This window comes from Tasmannia lanceolata, unplaced genomic scaffold (genome assembly GCF_043159265.1).
Source record: "Tasmannia lanceolata isolate RefF3 unplaced genomic scaffold, GAP_Taslan_0.1 ptg000015l, whole genome shotgun sequence".
NCBI lineage: Eukaryota > Viridiplantae > Streptophyta > Magnoliopsida > Canellales > Winteraceae > Tasmannia > Tasmannia lanceolata.
In genome coordinates this window covers 45,231,075-45,247,886 of record NW_027518692.1, presented here as the reverse complement: position 1 = coordinate 45,247,886, position 16,812 = coordinate 45,231,075, and the positions used below count along the sequence as shown (strand labels likewise).

At 39.1% G+C, this 16,812-nt stretch overlaps 1 protein-coding gene across 1 annotated transcript; it reads left to right on the top strand.

The window, feature by feature from the left end:
• Window positions 1-2,434: 2,434 nt before the first annotated feature.
• Window positions 2,435-14,615, top strand: LOC143847549 (cellulose synthase-like protein G3). The gene is made up of 6 exons (XM_077356432.1): window positions 2,435-3,036; window positions 5,148-5,297; window positions 5,450-5,575; window positions 6,194-6,628; window positions 13,048-13,395; window positions 13,968-14,615. Exons 1-6 carry the CDS (start codon window positions 2,449-2,451, stop codon window positions 14,514-14,516), a joined length of 2,196 nt encoding a protein of 731 aa, XP_077212547.1. The 5' UTR covers window positions 2,435-2,448; the 3' UTR covers window positions 14,517-14,615.
• The last annotated feature ends 2,197 nt before the right edge of the window (window positions 14,616-16,812 follow it).

Here is a 16,812-nt window from a genome sequence, read left to right as displayed (position 1 = left end):
CGTATCAGTTGTTTTACTTGACGAAAATTATAAGCGGAAGTGGCAGGGGCGATGCCAGAAATTTTGCACAAGGGGGGCAAAAATTATAGTAACAATTAATTTCAACTTATTTCCTATTTTAGGGATGATTGGAAATGGGGGCATATTTTTTTAAAATAGGGGTAAGTATAAAAAAATACTAAAAAATAAAGGTATATTTTTTTTTTGAGGAAGTCTAGTGTCAAGCGGTTAAAAGCCGCTTGAAGCTACTCGGGACTCTATTGGCCATAAAACACCTTGAAGCTACTCGGGACTCTATTGGCCATAAAACACCTTGCTGGCATTAACTATGGTTTATACAACGGCAAAATAATCGCCCACTTCCTCTTACTATAAAACTGACAGGCTGGCATTAATTTAGAAATAAAATCTTTCTTTAAAATACCATCAATAGAATCCCTAAAAAGTCGGCAATTTTCTCTTAATGAGTTACGGTAAACCACTAGGCTTCTTTCAATCTGTGGCCTTCTTTAACTGAGATTTTATAAGTTGTAAGCCCTTACAGTCCCTTATTTTTCATGTAGTATTGTACAGACCACATTATAGGATGATCCAAACCGTCCATATGATGTGCCATAACGTAAATAGTAGTGCATAAAAAACCATTTCTATATGATGATCCTAGCCCTCCGATCTATAGATGAATTGCATATTATGGAAACTCTATCGATCGGAGGGCTAGGATCATCCTATGGAAATGATTTTTTGGGCACAACCTATTAACGTTATGGCCCATCTTATGGACGGTTTGGATCATCCTATAGTGTGGTCCGTACAATACTTCTTGAAAAATAAGGGACTGTAATGGCTTACACCATATAAAATCTCTCTTTAACTATCCTCAAAATGAGATTTTATATGGTGTAAGCCCTTATGGTCCCTTATTTTTGGTGTAAGCCCTTATGGTCCCTTATTTTTCTTAAAGTACTGTACGGCTTACACCACAGGATGATACAAACCGTCCAATTGATGGGCCATAACATGAATAGGTTGTGCCCGAAATTATATGGTGGCCGGCCATGTATGCACGTGCAGCCCAAAATTACTGTGGGCCCACATTTTTTGGGTGATCCAAATCGTTCATTTGTTGGGCCCTAATGTAGATAGCTTGTGCCCCAAAAATCTTTTCCATAGGATGATCCTAACCCTCCAATTTATGTAGGTTTAAAATTGACGGTACAGTACAGAAATCCCCACAGAACATAGGGTTATGATTAACTGTTTGGAGAAGATTTTTTGGGCACACGCTATCTACATTAGGGCCCAACAAATGAACGGTTTATATCACCCAAACAATGTGGGGCCGGCCACCATATATAATCTTGTTTGATGGCTTTTTTGGTTGACTGAAATAGCCCCCAACAAACTGAGACGCGATATACTTACTCCATCAGTGTGTACCGTCAAGAATATCGTTTTAACGAGAAAAACGCATTAAACAAGGGAATGACAGCACTAATTTGCCGGATTATTATGCCGATTTATTAATCGTAGTGAAAGAAGTGTGCCAACAAGGCAATTTATGGCCAATAGAGTCCTGAGTATAATCAAGTGGATATTTACCCGCTTGACGCTAGCGTTCCTTTTTTTTTTTTCCCAAACTATTAAGGGGGGCAGTTCGGGAAGTGGAAAAGGTTTAAATTGCCGTCAAGTGTCGTCAATTGCCCCCTTCCCTTTCAAGTGCCGTCACCCCTGGGGAGTGAAAAAGGTTTAAAGTAAGGGTGCAACTCGGGCTGGGTTGGATCAGGTTGAGGCCCAACATAGCCCAACCCCCTTGATAGCATTCAGTTCCCTCAACCGTAACCCAACCTAATCCGAGCCTGTGGTCAAGAATGGTCAATTCTAACCCAACCTGCCTCTAATTCAGGTTGGGTTCAGTTTAATCCAGGACAAAACATAGAAAAAAAAAATACAAAAAAGGGGAGTGATAAATCGACCCCATACATCTTAAATCGACCCTTTTAACGGGAAACGTTACGGTGCGTGAGTAACGGGAATGCACATGTACGGGTATTCAACGGCACATGAAAACTTTATTCGCATGCCCTAATGTTTTATGTTAAAAGGGGTCAATTTATCACTGCCCATACAAAAAAGGCATAAACCTAGAATTTTGAAAATCATGATAAAATTAGAAGACATGAGGTCGAATTCAGGTCGAGTCAGGTTGCCCAAGGCCTCACACCTAACCCAACCCAACCCAACCCAACCCAAGCCGAAATCAGGTCAAACCCGACATTGGGTTTGGGTTGGGGTGTGCCCAACCCAAGTTGCACCCCGAGTCTCCATAACGAATGGTTGGAAGGTAAGTAACAAGGGGTGGAAATATCACACTCTTGGAGGCTATAAATAGACAGGCTCCCACCTCAGATGTGTTTATCTCTCTCTCTTTCTCTCTCTCTCTCGAAGATGGGAGGCACAAGAGAGAGCCAAACCCTCCCACCTTTCCACACGCTCGAGGTCGAGCCTCGAGCCATACTCAATCGTGTGCACGCAGTGGTTTACACGTGCGGCATTCTACTCTTGTTCTATCATCGGTCCCTGAATCTCCTTCACTCCACCACCTTCTACTCTTTTTTTCTCTCCCTTTCTATGTTACTATCAGATATAATTCTTGCCTTCATGTGGTCTACAACCCAAGCCTTCCGATGGCGGCCGGTCCGGCGCCGGGAATATCTTGAGAACCTTGCAAGAACAATAGAAGATAGGGATTTTCCGGCACTGGACACGTTCATTTGCACGGCAGACCCGTATAAAGAGCCCCCCATGGGTGTCATTAACACCGCACTTTCGGTAATGGCGTTTGATTATCCAACGGATAAGATGTCGGTCTATGTTTCGGATGATGGCGGATCGGAGCTCACTCTCTATGCTTTCATGGAGGCTGCAAAGTTTGCCAAGCACTGGGTACCCTTTTGTAGGGAGAATAAGATTGAAGAGAGGTGCCCTGAGGTTTACTTTCAGACGGCTGATGGTGCTTGCTCGGGCTCAATAAAGGTAACACACATAAAAAATAATGTGAACAAGTTCAAATTTCTTTTTAATCATGATTTTATGACTAAATTTTTGATGTAAAACTAAGAATAGATCCGCTTAAAAAACATAAGGTATTTAATAGACAGGCCCCATTTCTTTCGAGATAAAATGGGCGTAAAACAAACTTTACTGTAATTTTTAAGTGTAAAATGGGCATAAAATTCATTTTAGGACCATTTTATGTCGAAAGAAACCAACCCTTAATGAGAAAATTTCTTGAATAAGATATTTTGAAGTTATGAAGAAATTTATATTCATAAGATACTTAGTGTAATTATTTTTTTTACATTTATAAGGTTTTAAATATCCTCATGGCCAAACATAGTCTTCCCATTAGTATACACAAAAAAATCCGCAAATATTATTCATTTGAAGAATACGTGACTAAATTTTGATGTGGTAAAATTAGAGCTACAGTTTAATTTAAAAATTAAGGTATTAATAGCTATGAAGAAATCAACATCTATAAAAATCAAGTTTCAAATTTAAACAGATAAGAAGTACTATATGTTCTCACATAATTAGATGAACTAAACTGTTGGGATTAGCTCAGATTGCAAAATATGGAATCAGATCAGTGGCGGAGCCAGGATTTATGCATAAGGGGGGCAAGGTTATACAGGCGTATACGTAGGGGGCCTACCTTATACAAATTGAAACTACAGGGGTGTATTTGTCACGTTTTAAACTATAGGGGTGGAAGTGGATGTGTCAGAAACTAGAGGAGGTGTAAATGTAATTTTCCTTTTACCTTTTCAAACGATTTAAAAATATAACTGAAAATGACGTGTATCCAATGAAGAGCCCTTTTGGAGCTCTTTATGCAAGGGCTCCCTTGTATCTATCATTGCTCATATTTTGGGAAATAATAAGTTTCATTTTTCATTCATAGATTAGAGAATCTAGACTGGTAGATAAGTATTCTAATTAATAATTATAGTGCAAAGATGGTTTATAGTTTATACGCAGCTTGGGGGGTGTCCCACGGCTATGGAAGGTAGAGTCAAGTCGTAGTTGTTGTGAAAATCATTGACCTCTTATCTGTCATTTTTTCATTTCTAGATTTAAACTAAATATCATGTGCTGTGTCGTTTCTCGATCTTGACTCAGTGTAAAGACAAAGTCCTGACTCTTGAGACCCGAGTCACTTGGTCTTCGAGCAATTGACCGTATTAGTCTTTTATAATTACGTCAGAGCCACTGGATTATGTGCCTAATTACGTCACGGCTGCTATAATGAGTCAAAAGCAAGTATAGGCTTTATAGCCCCCCACTACTTATGAAGTCATGAAGATTAGGACCCTTTTTGCTATTAGGGCCCCCTTTATTTCGCTTGGAGCCAAGGTTTTAAATTTCAGTTTTGGAGAGCGTTTCGGTCTTCACCGAAACCAAAATTTTCGGCCAAAATCCAGAAATTTCGAGTGAAATCCATGAAACAAGATAAACGCATATTTTATAACGTAGAAAATTTTGCCCAAAAATCCCAGCCGAAATTTCGGTAATTTCGGGAAAGTAAAAAATAATTAAGAAAATCTAGCTTTTTGGGTGAGATAATCGAAATTTCGAGCGAAATATTGTAAAATTTCGTGTATATCCAATTTTGGTTTCGGGTCGATGGAAACTTGAAATTTCGGCCCCTTCTAGTGTAAAAGATTAGTCATTGTTAAATTTTAATTACAGAATGATTAGTAGGAAGCATACCTTGATTGGATTCTTACGATGTTCAGCACCATGCTCTGTCCACGATCGGTGAAGGATTGATGGCTAGATTGATAGAATCACATGTTCTTTTCATTCTCAGATCAAGGACCATTTTGATGGAATATTTTCGACAATTCTTAACCTATCTCTTTCTTCCAATCAAAGAAAAAACAGATATTTATAAAGAGCTTTTTAGATTAGTTGTGAGTTTCTTTATTTATGGGATTTATCACCTTAGTGTCTGGGTCCAATGTGGGCCCCACACAATTAACCCTATCAACTGTCCCAAGTAATCTATACCGACTTTAGAATGAAATTAGTTCTAATAGAACCCAACTTCAGTTCTGATAATATAATAATTTGTTTTGCAGGTGATGTATGAGAACATGAAAAATAGGGTGGAAAGGGTGTTAGAGAGAGGGAACATTAGTGAAGATCAGATCACTTGTGAAGAGGATCGTAATGCCTTCAAGAAATGGAAGACCGGATTCACTCGGCAAGACCATCGTACAGTAATTCAGGTTTACTTTCAGTCTCTTATCAATTAGAAATAAAATGATTAGTCTATTGAGATTCGCACGACCATGTTTTCATAATGGGCGAACTCACCTTGTTTTACATAGGAGTGCCATTATTAAATATGAGAGTAACATCATTTCCCTTATTGGAACAGGTTTTGCTAGAGACTGGCAAAGACAGAGATGTTAAGGGCTATGAATTGCCAAACCTTGTCTATCTATCTAGAGAGAAAAACAAATCTTCTCCCCACCATTTCAAGGCTGGAGCCCTCAATGCTCTGGTAAGCACACCATTATTCCACAATTATTAATTAATTAATTTAAAACTTGGACTCAGGCGAAAACTCGGCTAAAGAAATAAAAATGTGTTGTTTTGAGGGAGTCAATTTTCATTGACTTGATCAAGTTAAAGGAGTTTTTGATTAACTTGGTAGAGCAAAATTCAAACTCGGACAAGAACTTGGCCAACGTAAATCCAAGCTGACTCAGACGAGTCAATTTTTATTTACTCAGTCGAGTCAAAGGAGTTGTTACTTGACTTGGTAGACCAATAATCAGAGACTTGAACAAAAACGGTAAATTCGAGTAGACTCAGAGGAGCCATTGATTGACTAAGAGAGTTTGGGGAGTTTAGAAATTAGTGCATAATCGCACAGTACAATCATAGTTTCAAAACTCTCCCGACTAAACTCTCTTTTACCTAGGCCACATTCTTGTCCGAGTTTGTGTTTTATCGTTCAAAGTCAATCAATCTTTTATCTCCCGTTAACTAGGATTTGCTTTGGCCTCATTTTGACCCGTATTCACATTTTTGAAACACTTCACTACAATGACATATTCCAATTAACTATTTATGTTGTTGATATTAATGCATTCATTAATGTTATGCATGAATAAAGCTCCGAGTATCGGCAGAAATGAGCAATGCACCGGTAATTCTCACCCTCGATTGCGATACGTACTCCAATGATCCTCAAGGGCCACGCCGGGCAATGTGCTACTTCATGGACCCAGAAAAGTCCCCAAAACTCGCATTTATCCAATTTCCTCAGTACTTCCAAGGTATAAACAAGAATGACATCTACGGCTGTGAACACAAGCGCCTATATCAGATCAATCCAATTGGAATGGATGGGCTTGCGGGCCCAACCTATGTTGGCACTGGATGTTTCTTCCAACGAAAAGCTTTCCGTGGGCCCCCATCATCACCGGAGTTAGAAGTGCTCGATTCCAAACACATGCTTGCGGCATCTTTACAATCTGAAGCAGTCTTAAGTGCTGCTCATCATGTAGCAAGTTGCACTTACGAAAATGGCACAAGTTGGGGCTCCAAGGTGAGTAAGCTTTATCAAGCCCCATACTAGTGGTATAAGTTAGGATCATAGTTACAAAATTCTTCAAATAATTTATAATATTTTTATTTCTCATTTTCTTCTTTTTGAACAATCCAAGTAATTACAAAACTATATTTCTAATTAACAATTTTTCTGAATTAACTATGAATTTTGAAGAATAATTCGTCAATTTTACATATATTATCTATAAAGCTTGTGAGAATTTCAAAATAATTGAAAATGACATTATGGTGAAGAGTGAAAACTGACCTTAAATTCTTACAACATGATCTACCAAGTACATGTATTTTTTTTATCCTGAAAAGATAACTGATAAAAGTAAAAGGATTACAAGTGCACATCAACGGGCTAGAAAGCAACATGCATTTAATTAAGTAGAGCTCATGAAGAGGAGGTGTCCTAACAATCGAACAGCTGTTCCATCCCCATTGTCCATTGAATAATCCATGGATTATTACTGATGTAATCATAAAAGGCTAATTTTTTGGGATTCATAGACCAAGCTTCCGATTGACACAGATTTTTGGCTATAGTATGGTGCCAACTCTTCAATATATTTCTTACTGGAAATATCCCTAATGCCACTGATAACAAGTGTACCAAATAATTTGATGGTAGTAGTTGCCACCCTCTTACGCATTTTGTTATTTCTTATATAGAAAAATAAATAGATACATACTTGGGCGATGATATTTTCACCCCCTGCTAGGGCTGGCAATTTCACCCGAAAAAGAGGGGATCCGCCCCGCCCCGCCCCGTTTGGGGAGGGGATTCCCCGATTTGAAAGGGGAAGGGGAAGGGGAAGGGGAAGGGGAATATAAAAATTCCCCGGTGCGGGGAGGGGAAGGGGAAGGGGATGGAGTTGTCCCCGCCCCGCTAATCAATGCCATTTTTTTGTAAATTTTTAAGTGTTTTTTTAAAGAAAAACGACTAGAAACTCTGTGGATCGGCTACAAGATTCCCCCAAACATAAACTTAGCTTGTCTTTTCCTTTTAATTAGCTTCTGAGAGCATTTTGAGAACTATAATAACCTTTTCACAGATGTTGAAATAATAAAGACAATCTGAGAGCCTGAGACGCTGAGTGTATGCAATTATCAAAAAATCGGAGTGCCAACAGAATTTTAGGGTTGGATTGCAGGTTTTAATTTTCAACAAGAAAAATTTAGCTACTAGAAATTTGTTTCATGTCAGCACTAGACTGAATTGCAATTAAAGAAATAAGTCATTTGTTGATTTTGTTCTCTTCTCCATTCTCATTTCTCATGCTCATCTGGGGGTTAACATGCTATACATAATGAACTAATGAACATTATTTTGCGTGTGTGAGTGCCCACTTATGGACTTTTAAAGTTCATTGTGACTACTGAAATAGTTACTTTTTGCACATTGGCTGCCTGTTAATGAAGGTAATCCTGGTGCTCATTTCCTATTTATCATTCCATAATTTATGCAGAAAATTGCTGAAAGATGAGGTCCTGTTGTTATTTATATTTGTTGTCTCATCCATGCATTTCTGATTTTGTCCATCTGTTTGTTGATCACATGAATAGAATCATAGCATTCATCACAATATTGTCTGTAATGGACGTAGAAGAAAGAAGCTCTGTTTGCTGGTTTGGTTGGGTTCCAAAGAGGGGGCGGGGCGGGGATTTTGTCCCCGAAGGATGCGGGGAGGGGAAGGGGAAGGGGATTAGATATTCCCCGCGGGGAGGGGAGGGGGATTCCCCACCATCCCCGCAGAGGGGAAGGGGAAGGGGAGAGGGAAAATTCCCCGCAAAGGGGAAGGGTAAGGGGACCCCAACATCCGGCCCCGACCCGCCCCGTTGCCACCCCTACCCCCTGCAGTACCCATGCGCCCTCCTTTTAACGTGATTTGAAGTCAAAAAGCGTTAAAGTTGCCCACTGTTCACGTCTAATTACGTTATAAGGGGGGCCCATGCGTACTGCAGGAGGTGAAAATATCATCTCCCTATATACTTTTTGCAAATAGAATGATTCAAAATATATATATATATATATATATATATATATATATATATATATAGAGAGAGAGAGAGAGAGAGAGAGAGAGAGAGAGAGAGAGAGAGAGAGAGAGAGAGGTTTCTATACACAAGTGTAGATAAGTTATCTACACACTAGCTTAAAATACAGTGGAGGCCCACATTGTTTGGGTGATCCAAACCATTCATTTTTAAGGCCCTCACATAGATAGGGTGTCCACAAAAAATCAGATCCATAGGATCATCCTAACCATTTGAACTGTGGAGGCAAAAAATGGACTAATTTGTGAAGGTTTAAAGACATCCATTTTACCTCCACAAATCGTAGGGTTGGGATGATCCTATGGATCTGATTTTTTGTAGATACCCTATCTATGTGAGGGCATTTAAAATGGATGGCTTGGATCACCCAAACAATGTGGGCCCCCACTGTATTTTAAGCTAGTGTGTAGAGAACTCTCTACACATATGTGTAGGAACCGTTTTCTCATATATATATATATATGAGAAAAGTGTAGCTACACGTATGTGTAGCTAACGTAGCTACACCGACGGCTTAAAATACAGTGGGCCCCACATTGTTTGGGTGATGCAAACCATTCATTTAATGGGCCCTCACATAGATAGGGTGTGCCCAAAAAATCAGCTCCATAGGATCATCCCAACCCTACGATTTGTGAAGGCAAAAATGGACGTGTAAAAACCTTCACAAATCTGTCCATTTTTGCCTCTACAGTTTGAAGGGTTGAGATCATCCAATGGAGCTGATTTTTTGGGCACACTCTATCAATGTGAGGTCCTATCAAATGAATGGTTTGGATCACCCAAATAATGTGGCCCCCACTGTATTTTAAGCTAGTGTGTAGATAACTCATCTACACATATGTGTAGGAACCATTTTCTCTCTCTCTCTCTCTCTCTCTCTCTATATATATATATATATATATATATATATATAGAGGAAAATGATTGTACGCTCGACCGTACCTAAAGTTAGGTACGGTAGAGTGCCAAATCACATGGGTCCCCATTTTTGGTGGGCATCTAAACCATTCATTTGCAAGGCCCCATCATAGATAGGGTGCATACCAAAAATCAGCACCATTGAATCTTCCTAACCCCTCCAAAACTGGAGGCCAAAATGGGCAGATTTGTGGACAAACAATGTCTGTCCATTTTGGCCTCCACAAATGGATGGGTTAGGATGAATCCTATGGAGCTGATTTTTGGTATGCACCCTATCTATGATGGGGCCTTGCAAATGAATGGTTTAGATGCTCACAAAAAATGTGGGACCCATGTGATTTGGCACTCTACCGTACCTAACTTTAGGTATGGTCGAGCGTACAATCTTATTCCACACACACACACACACACACACACACACACACATATATATATATATATATATATATATATATATATATAGTTTGTGAGCTAGAGTTCACAAACCATATCTCTCATAGTTGGTTGAGTCATCCAACCCATTAGTTTTATAGGTTATGGTTATGATTTTTGGAGGTTTAAAATGGATGGTTAGAAAATGGGCTTCTATAGATCGGATGGTTAGGATTATGGTATAGAGGTGGTTTCTTAGGAACATCCTATCTATGTGAGGTCCTATAAAATGAATGAGTTGGATGAGTCAAACAACTATGAGAGAACTGGTATATATATATACTAGCAAAAAACCCCATGCGATGCATGGGCCGACAAAGAATTGTATAGACCACATCATAGGTTGATCTAAACCGTCTATGTGATGGAACACAACATAAATAGGTTGTGCCTCAAAAATTATTTTCATAGGCTGTTCCTAGCCCTCCAATCTATAGAGGTTTCCATAATTCCTCTTCAATCGGATGGTTAAGATCACCCTATAAATTTTTTATTAAAAAAGCATAAAGAAGGGGGGTAAGATTGAAATTATGTGGCTTTAATGGATGCCTTTGCTAAAAAGCATAAAGGAGGGGGTAGGATTGAAAATATGTGGGTTGAATGGGCGTATTTGTTAAAAAAAGTGATATGTAATTCTCATAGAATTTTCAAAAAATTCAAAAAATTCTCTTCTTTTCTATATATATATATATATATATATACTAGTAAAAAACCTCGTGCGATGCACCGGCCGACAAAGACTTGTACGGACCACGTCATAGGTTGATCCAAACCGTCCATGTGATGGAACACAACATAAATAGGTTGTGCTCCAAAAATCATTTCCATAGGTTGATCCTAGCCCTCCAATCTATAGATGTTTTCATAATTCCTCTTAAATCGGATGGTTAAGATCACCCTATAGATTTTTTATTTAAAAACCATAAAGGAGGGGGGTAAGATTGAAATTATATAGCTTTAATGGGTGCCTTTGTTAAAAGCATAAAGGAGGGGGTAGGATTGAAAATATGTGAGTTGAATTGGTGCATTTGTTAAAAAAAGTCATGCCTTTGTTAAAAGCATAAAGGAGGGGGTAGGATTGAAAATATGTGAGTTGAATGGGTGCATTTGTAAAAAAAGTAAAAAAAAGTGATGTGTAATTCTCATAAAATTTTCAAAAAAATCAAAAAATTCTCTTCTTTTCTATCCAGCTTATTATAGTAGAGTATATATATATATATATATATATATAAATCAAAAAATTCTCTTCTTTTCTATCCAGCTTATTATAGTAGATATATATATATATATATTTGCTAAGGTCCATTGCAAAAGACATTTTGCAGCTGGTCTGTTGCACGTCAGACCAGCCATCTTGTGAATGGAGACAAAAGCTATTGTCTTCATTAATGAGGTGGCTGGTCTAATGTGCGACAGACCAGCCGCGAAAACCCTTTTGTGATGGATGTTAGCAATTCCATATATATATATATATATATATATATATATATATATAGATAGAGAGAGAGAGAGAGAGAGAGAGAGAGAGAGAGAGAGAGAGAGAGAGGTGTTGGTGGCGCACCATTTTTTTGGCGTGCTTTAGTGGGACCCAAACATTTAAACGAATGTGAGGCGTTATAACAAATTAAGCGCACCAAAAAAATAGTGCGCTTAAGCGCACCAACAGTTTTCTCACTCACACACACACACACACACACACACATACACTAGTAAAAATCCCGTGCGATGCACGGGCCGACAAAGAACTGTACGGACCACATCATAGGTTGATCCAAACCATCCATGTGATGGAACACAACATAAATAGGTTGTGCCCAAAAAATCATTTCCACAGGCTGATCCTAGTCCTCCAATCTATAGAGGTTTCCATAATATGTTGTTCCTCCTAAATCGGATGGTTAAGATCACCCTATAGATTTTTTATATTAAAAAAGCATAAAGGAGGGGGTAAGATTGAAATTATGTGGCTTTAATGGGTGCCTTTGCTACAAAGTATAAAGGATGGGGTAGGATTGAAAATATGTGGGTTGAATGGGTGCCTTTGTTAAAAAAAGTCAAAAAAAATGATGTGTAATTCTCATGGAATTTTCAAATAATTCAAAACATGCTTTCATTTTCTCTTCTCCTATATATATATACTAGTAAAAAACCCGTGCGATGCACGGGCCGACAAAGAACTGTACAGACCACGTCATAGGTTGATCCAAACCGTCCATGTGATGGAACACAACATAAATAGGTTGTGCCCCAAAAATCATTTCCATAGGCTGATCCTAGCCCTCCAATCTATAGATGTTTCCATAATTCCTCTTAAATCGGATGGTTAAGATCACCCTATAGATTTTTTGTTAAAAAACCATAAAGGAGGGGGGTAAGATTGAAATTATATGGCTTTAATGGGTGCCTTTGTTAAAAGCACAAAGGAGGGAGTAGGATTGAAAATATGTGAGTTGAATGGGTGCATTTGTTAAAAAAAGTCAGAAAAAGTGATGAGTAATTCTCATATAATTTTCAAAAAAATCAAAAAATTCTCTTCTTTTCCATCCAGCTTATATATATATATATATATATATATATATGGGGGCAAGGTTTCTGAGCTATAGCTCAGCCTGAGCAAGCCACTATAAATACACCACCTCCATGTTGTTTGACTGATCCAACCAATTCATTCCATAGAACCTCACATAGATAGGGTGTTCCTAACAAACCATCTTCATACAATCATCCTAGCCATTCGATCTATAGAAGCACAAAATGGGGCCATCCATTTTAAAACTCCACAAATCAACGGTCACCATAATCCTGCGGAGATGATTTCTTAGGGACACCCTATCTATGTTAGGTCTTATAGAATAACACACAGGGGTTTTCCTTATTTTTCTCCACCTGTTTCCAAACATTTCTCAAATTTTTTGAAAAATTGCCTCGCCAAAATATTCTCGTATTAGAACATGGTAACTATGGTTGTATCATAATTTCTGGCTCTAAAATATGCAGGTGGGCTTCCGATATGGATCCCTATCTGAGGACTACAACTCGGGTTATAGACAGCACACCGATAGTTGGGAGTCCGTGTTTTGCAACCCAGAGAGGCCCGCATTCTTAGGTGATATACCAATAAATCTCAATGACGTGCTTTCGCAGAACAAGAGATGGTGTATTGGGCTTCTAGAGGTTGCCATCTCCAAATACAACCCCCTTTCCTTTGGAATCAGCAAAATGTCATTTCTCATGGGCATGTCCTATGCACACTATGCATACGGGCCTACTTGGGCTGTTCCCGTTACAACTTATGGTTTGCTCCCTCAGTTGGCTCTCCTCAATGGAATCACCTTATTCCCAAAGGTACAAGAAAACTCTCTCTCTCTCTCTCTCCAACTTGGGTCAGGCTCAATTCCCTATGCGTTCAACCTGATTTTGGCTGAGGATGGGTTGGGAAAAGCCAAGTCTATTTAGTTTTGTGTTAGATTAGGGTTGAGGCCTTGGGCAACCCGATCTCTGTCCTAGTAATTCTATCGTTTTCTTTTGTATTTTTTTTTGGGCAGTGATATCCTCCCCACCCGATGGATATTCCTCCCCCCCCCCCGCCCCCCCCCTCTAACAGAAATTGTTAACTTTTAAGCCTTTTGGAGTTAGCGGTGTCGCCTCGACCCCTTTGTATATCCAAACGGTATCTGTTAAAGGGGGGGAAATATCACTGCCCTTTTTTCTTTGTTTTTGTACTATGCTAACCCGAACCCAACCTGACTCAACCCTACCCTATTTGTTAGAAATGGGCTAGATGGGTTGGGTTAGGATTAAGGGAATGCTATCTCGGTTTGGCGCCAACCCGACCCAACCCCGCCTAAGTTGCACCTCTTTCTTGCTCTCTCATTGATAACTCTAATATTGTTGATACAATAATGAACATGACACAGGTCTCAGATCCATGGTTCTATTTGTACATGTACCTTTTTGTGGGCGGGTATGGCCAAGATCTCATTGACTTCCTTATAGCTGGTGGGACGATTGGAAGGTGGTGGAGTGATCAAAGGATGTGGATGATCAGAGGTGTTTCATCTTACCTCTTTGCACTCATACAATTCACATTCAAACTAATAGGAATCTCCGCTTTCGGATTCAACGTTACAAGCAAAGTGATTGACGACGAACAAAATAAGCGATACAAACAAGGGATCTTCGAGTTTGGGGTCACATCTCCCTTGTTCGTTCCCCTGGCTACTGTTTCCATAATCAATTTAATCTCCTTCATTGTGGGGGTATCTAGAGTGTTGCAACAGGGGAAAGTAGAAGAAATGTTTGTGCAATTGTTCATATCTGGTTTTGTGATGGCAAACTGTTGGCCAATTTATGAAGCCATGGTTTTGAGAAGTGACAGAGGAAGGATTCCCATGAAAATCACGGTCATATCTGCTTTTCTATCTTGGGTTCTTTACTTTGTCGCCTCTATCACGCTTAAAATCTGAAGATGGGATCCATTTTTAAGTTTGTGAAGAAGGCCTACAACTTCTTCTGATTTGTACTTCATTCTCTAATATAAATATGGGCTTATGTGATTGTATTTATTTCATTTTTATCCCTTAAGAGCCTTCGATAGAATGCTTACATTATTGACAATGGAAAAAAAAAGAAAAAAACCGCAAGATGGTATTGAGCCTCTAGCTCAATGGTCAAGGCTTTGTTCTTAGAGGTGAGGCTGAACCCCAGCTTACCTAAGAAATAAAAATAAAAGAAAGGCTAACATTAAAACAGACGTGTATTAAGGGGAACGATATTCCGCCCCCCCCCCCCCCCCCCCCCCCCCCCCCCCCCCCGGCTCTCTTTTAACGTTATCCATTAAGTTTTAAAGGCAAAGAAAAATGTTAAAGGGGTGAATTTATCCTCAAGCAGTAAACCATTCTCACAGAAACCGTTGAAGGGGGGGATTATATCCGTTTGGCGGAAATATCATTTCCCCATATTAATTGGCCCTTGCACCTCCCTCTCTAGTCAGACCTTTTCCCTGTATCCTCCATTATCAATTGTGCTTTTGCCCCAGCTTGCGTAAGAACAATCAAAGTGTTGAAGCGTCTTTACATTGGAGAGATCCTAAATCTACCTTCACATTGTAGTATCAATCTGTAGCTTCTATCATGTTGGGGTAAAATTTGGGATCCAATCAGAGACTGACATGTGTCACTATGAAGCTTAAAGGCTGGAAAGGGTAAAAGCGTAATTTCAGTGCTCTCCTGGAATCCCTAGACATTATAACCGCCACAGAAACCACCCCAATCAAGAAAAGCCCAAGAAAAGGAACATTCCTAATATAGGGTCCAAACCCCTTAGAGAGCTTAGCTTCTACTGTGGCCGGATTTGACTTAGGCACGGACTCCGGTTATCTTTTCGAAGTTTATCTCTATTTTGTTGGAATACTAATTCAAACGAATGAATTTGCATCTAGTGGGGTCCACCCAAGCTGATTTTATTCTTCATTATTCTAGAAGTTGTGAGTCGGTTCTCAAGAGTTAGGATGCAAGTAGGTCTTAGTTTCTATTATCTTCATCTCTTGTTATTAGAAAGTAGGTAGATATTTGTATAGGGTGAGAGTTTTGTCTACTCAAGAGTCAATGGTTAACTAGGATTAAAATAGAGTCCAGATGTGTGGTGATACTCGGTGAGAGTTTTGTATCTACTGTTGACCACTTTCTAAAAATGAACCGAAATTTAACTTCCTTTTCTAGCAAATCCCTTCTATTAACAAACTCTAAACAAACTTAATAACATAACTCTTAACAAAAAAAACTAGAAACTTCTTTACCAACCAAACTACCAAACTCATCATGTCGCTTATATGAGTCAGCGATGATTCTTAACATCAGCAACCCAATACTCAGGTTGGGGCGGATTAGGGTTGACGTAATGCTACCTCAGGTTGGACTAGGGTTGGCCCCAACCTGACTCAACCCAGCCCAGGTTGCGTCTCTAATTTTTACGCCCAATATTCAAGCTTTTATGCCTATTTTATGTCCAAAGAAACAAAGCCTAAGGGCATGTTTCACAACCATGAAAAAAAAATAAATCGTGGAATATTTGTTTACCCAAGGTGAGAGAAGGGTAGAGAGGATGGTTGTGAGAGAGATTTGAGAGGATCGCAAGTGAGGAGAGCATATGATGGGTTGGTAAACAAATTAAGAGAAAAAAGCTCCCTGTTTTCCATCTCTCTCTCTCTCTCTCTCTCTCTCTCTCTCTCCACCTTTGTAACACTAGGTAAATAAATATTCCATGAATTTTTTTCATGGCTGCCAAACATGGCCTAAGAAATTTATTATTAAAGCAAATTGTGTATATGAAGTCACATACCCCAAATTGTGTAAGGGCCCGTTTGGATACCTCGTATATTGTATTTGGATTTGGAATTGAGTTTTGAATACAAAATGAATAGATCCAGCAGCTCATGTTGAGGGAGAGAGGGGAAGGGGGTACTTCCTATTGGAGGGGAGAGGTTGAGGAGCAAAGAGGGTGAAGGAAACTGCCAGATCTGTGGATTTTCAATTTCTTATTTCCACAGCAAATTTGGAAATCTGATTTTTTTCATTGTCACTTGCTGAATTGGAAATCCAAGAATTTGATCCAGATCCAAATTACAATGCAAAAAGGACTGCAAATGTGAGAAATCCAAATCAAAATCTTCTCTGCATCCAGACTAATGAAGTTACATGTTTGGGTAATACAGAGAGTATTTGAAGTACAAAAAAAGCGCACCATTTTGGATAATATTTTCGA

Coding starts and splice junctions, on each gene's coding strand:
- LOC143847549 (XM_077356432.1), top strand. CDS start 2,449: ATGGGAGGCACAAGAGAGAGCCAAACCCTCCCACCTTTCCACACGCTC. Junction 5,576..6,193: donor CTGGAGCCCTCAATGCTCTG/GTAAGCACACCA, acceptor GCATGAATAAAG/CTCCGAGTATCGGCAGAAAT. Junction 6,629..13,047: donor GCACAAGTTGGGGCTCCAAG/GTGAGTAAGCTT, acceptor TAAAATATGCAG/GTGGGCTTCCGATATGGATC.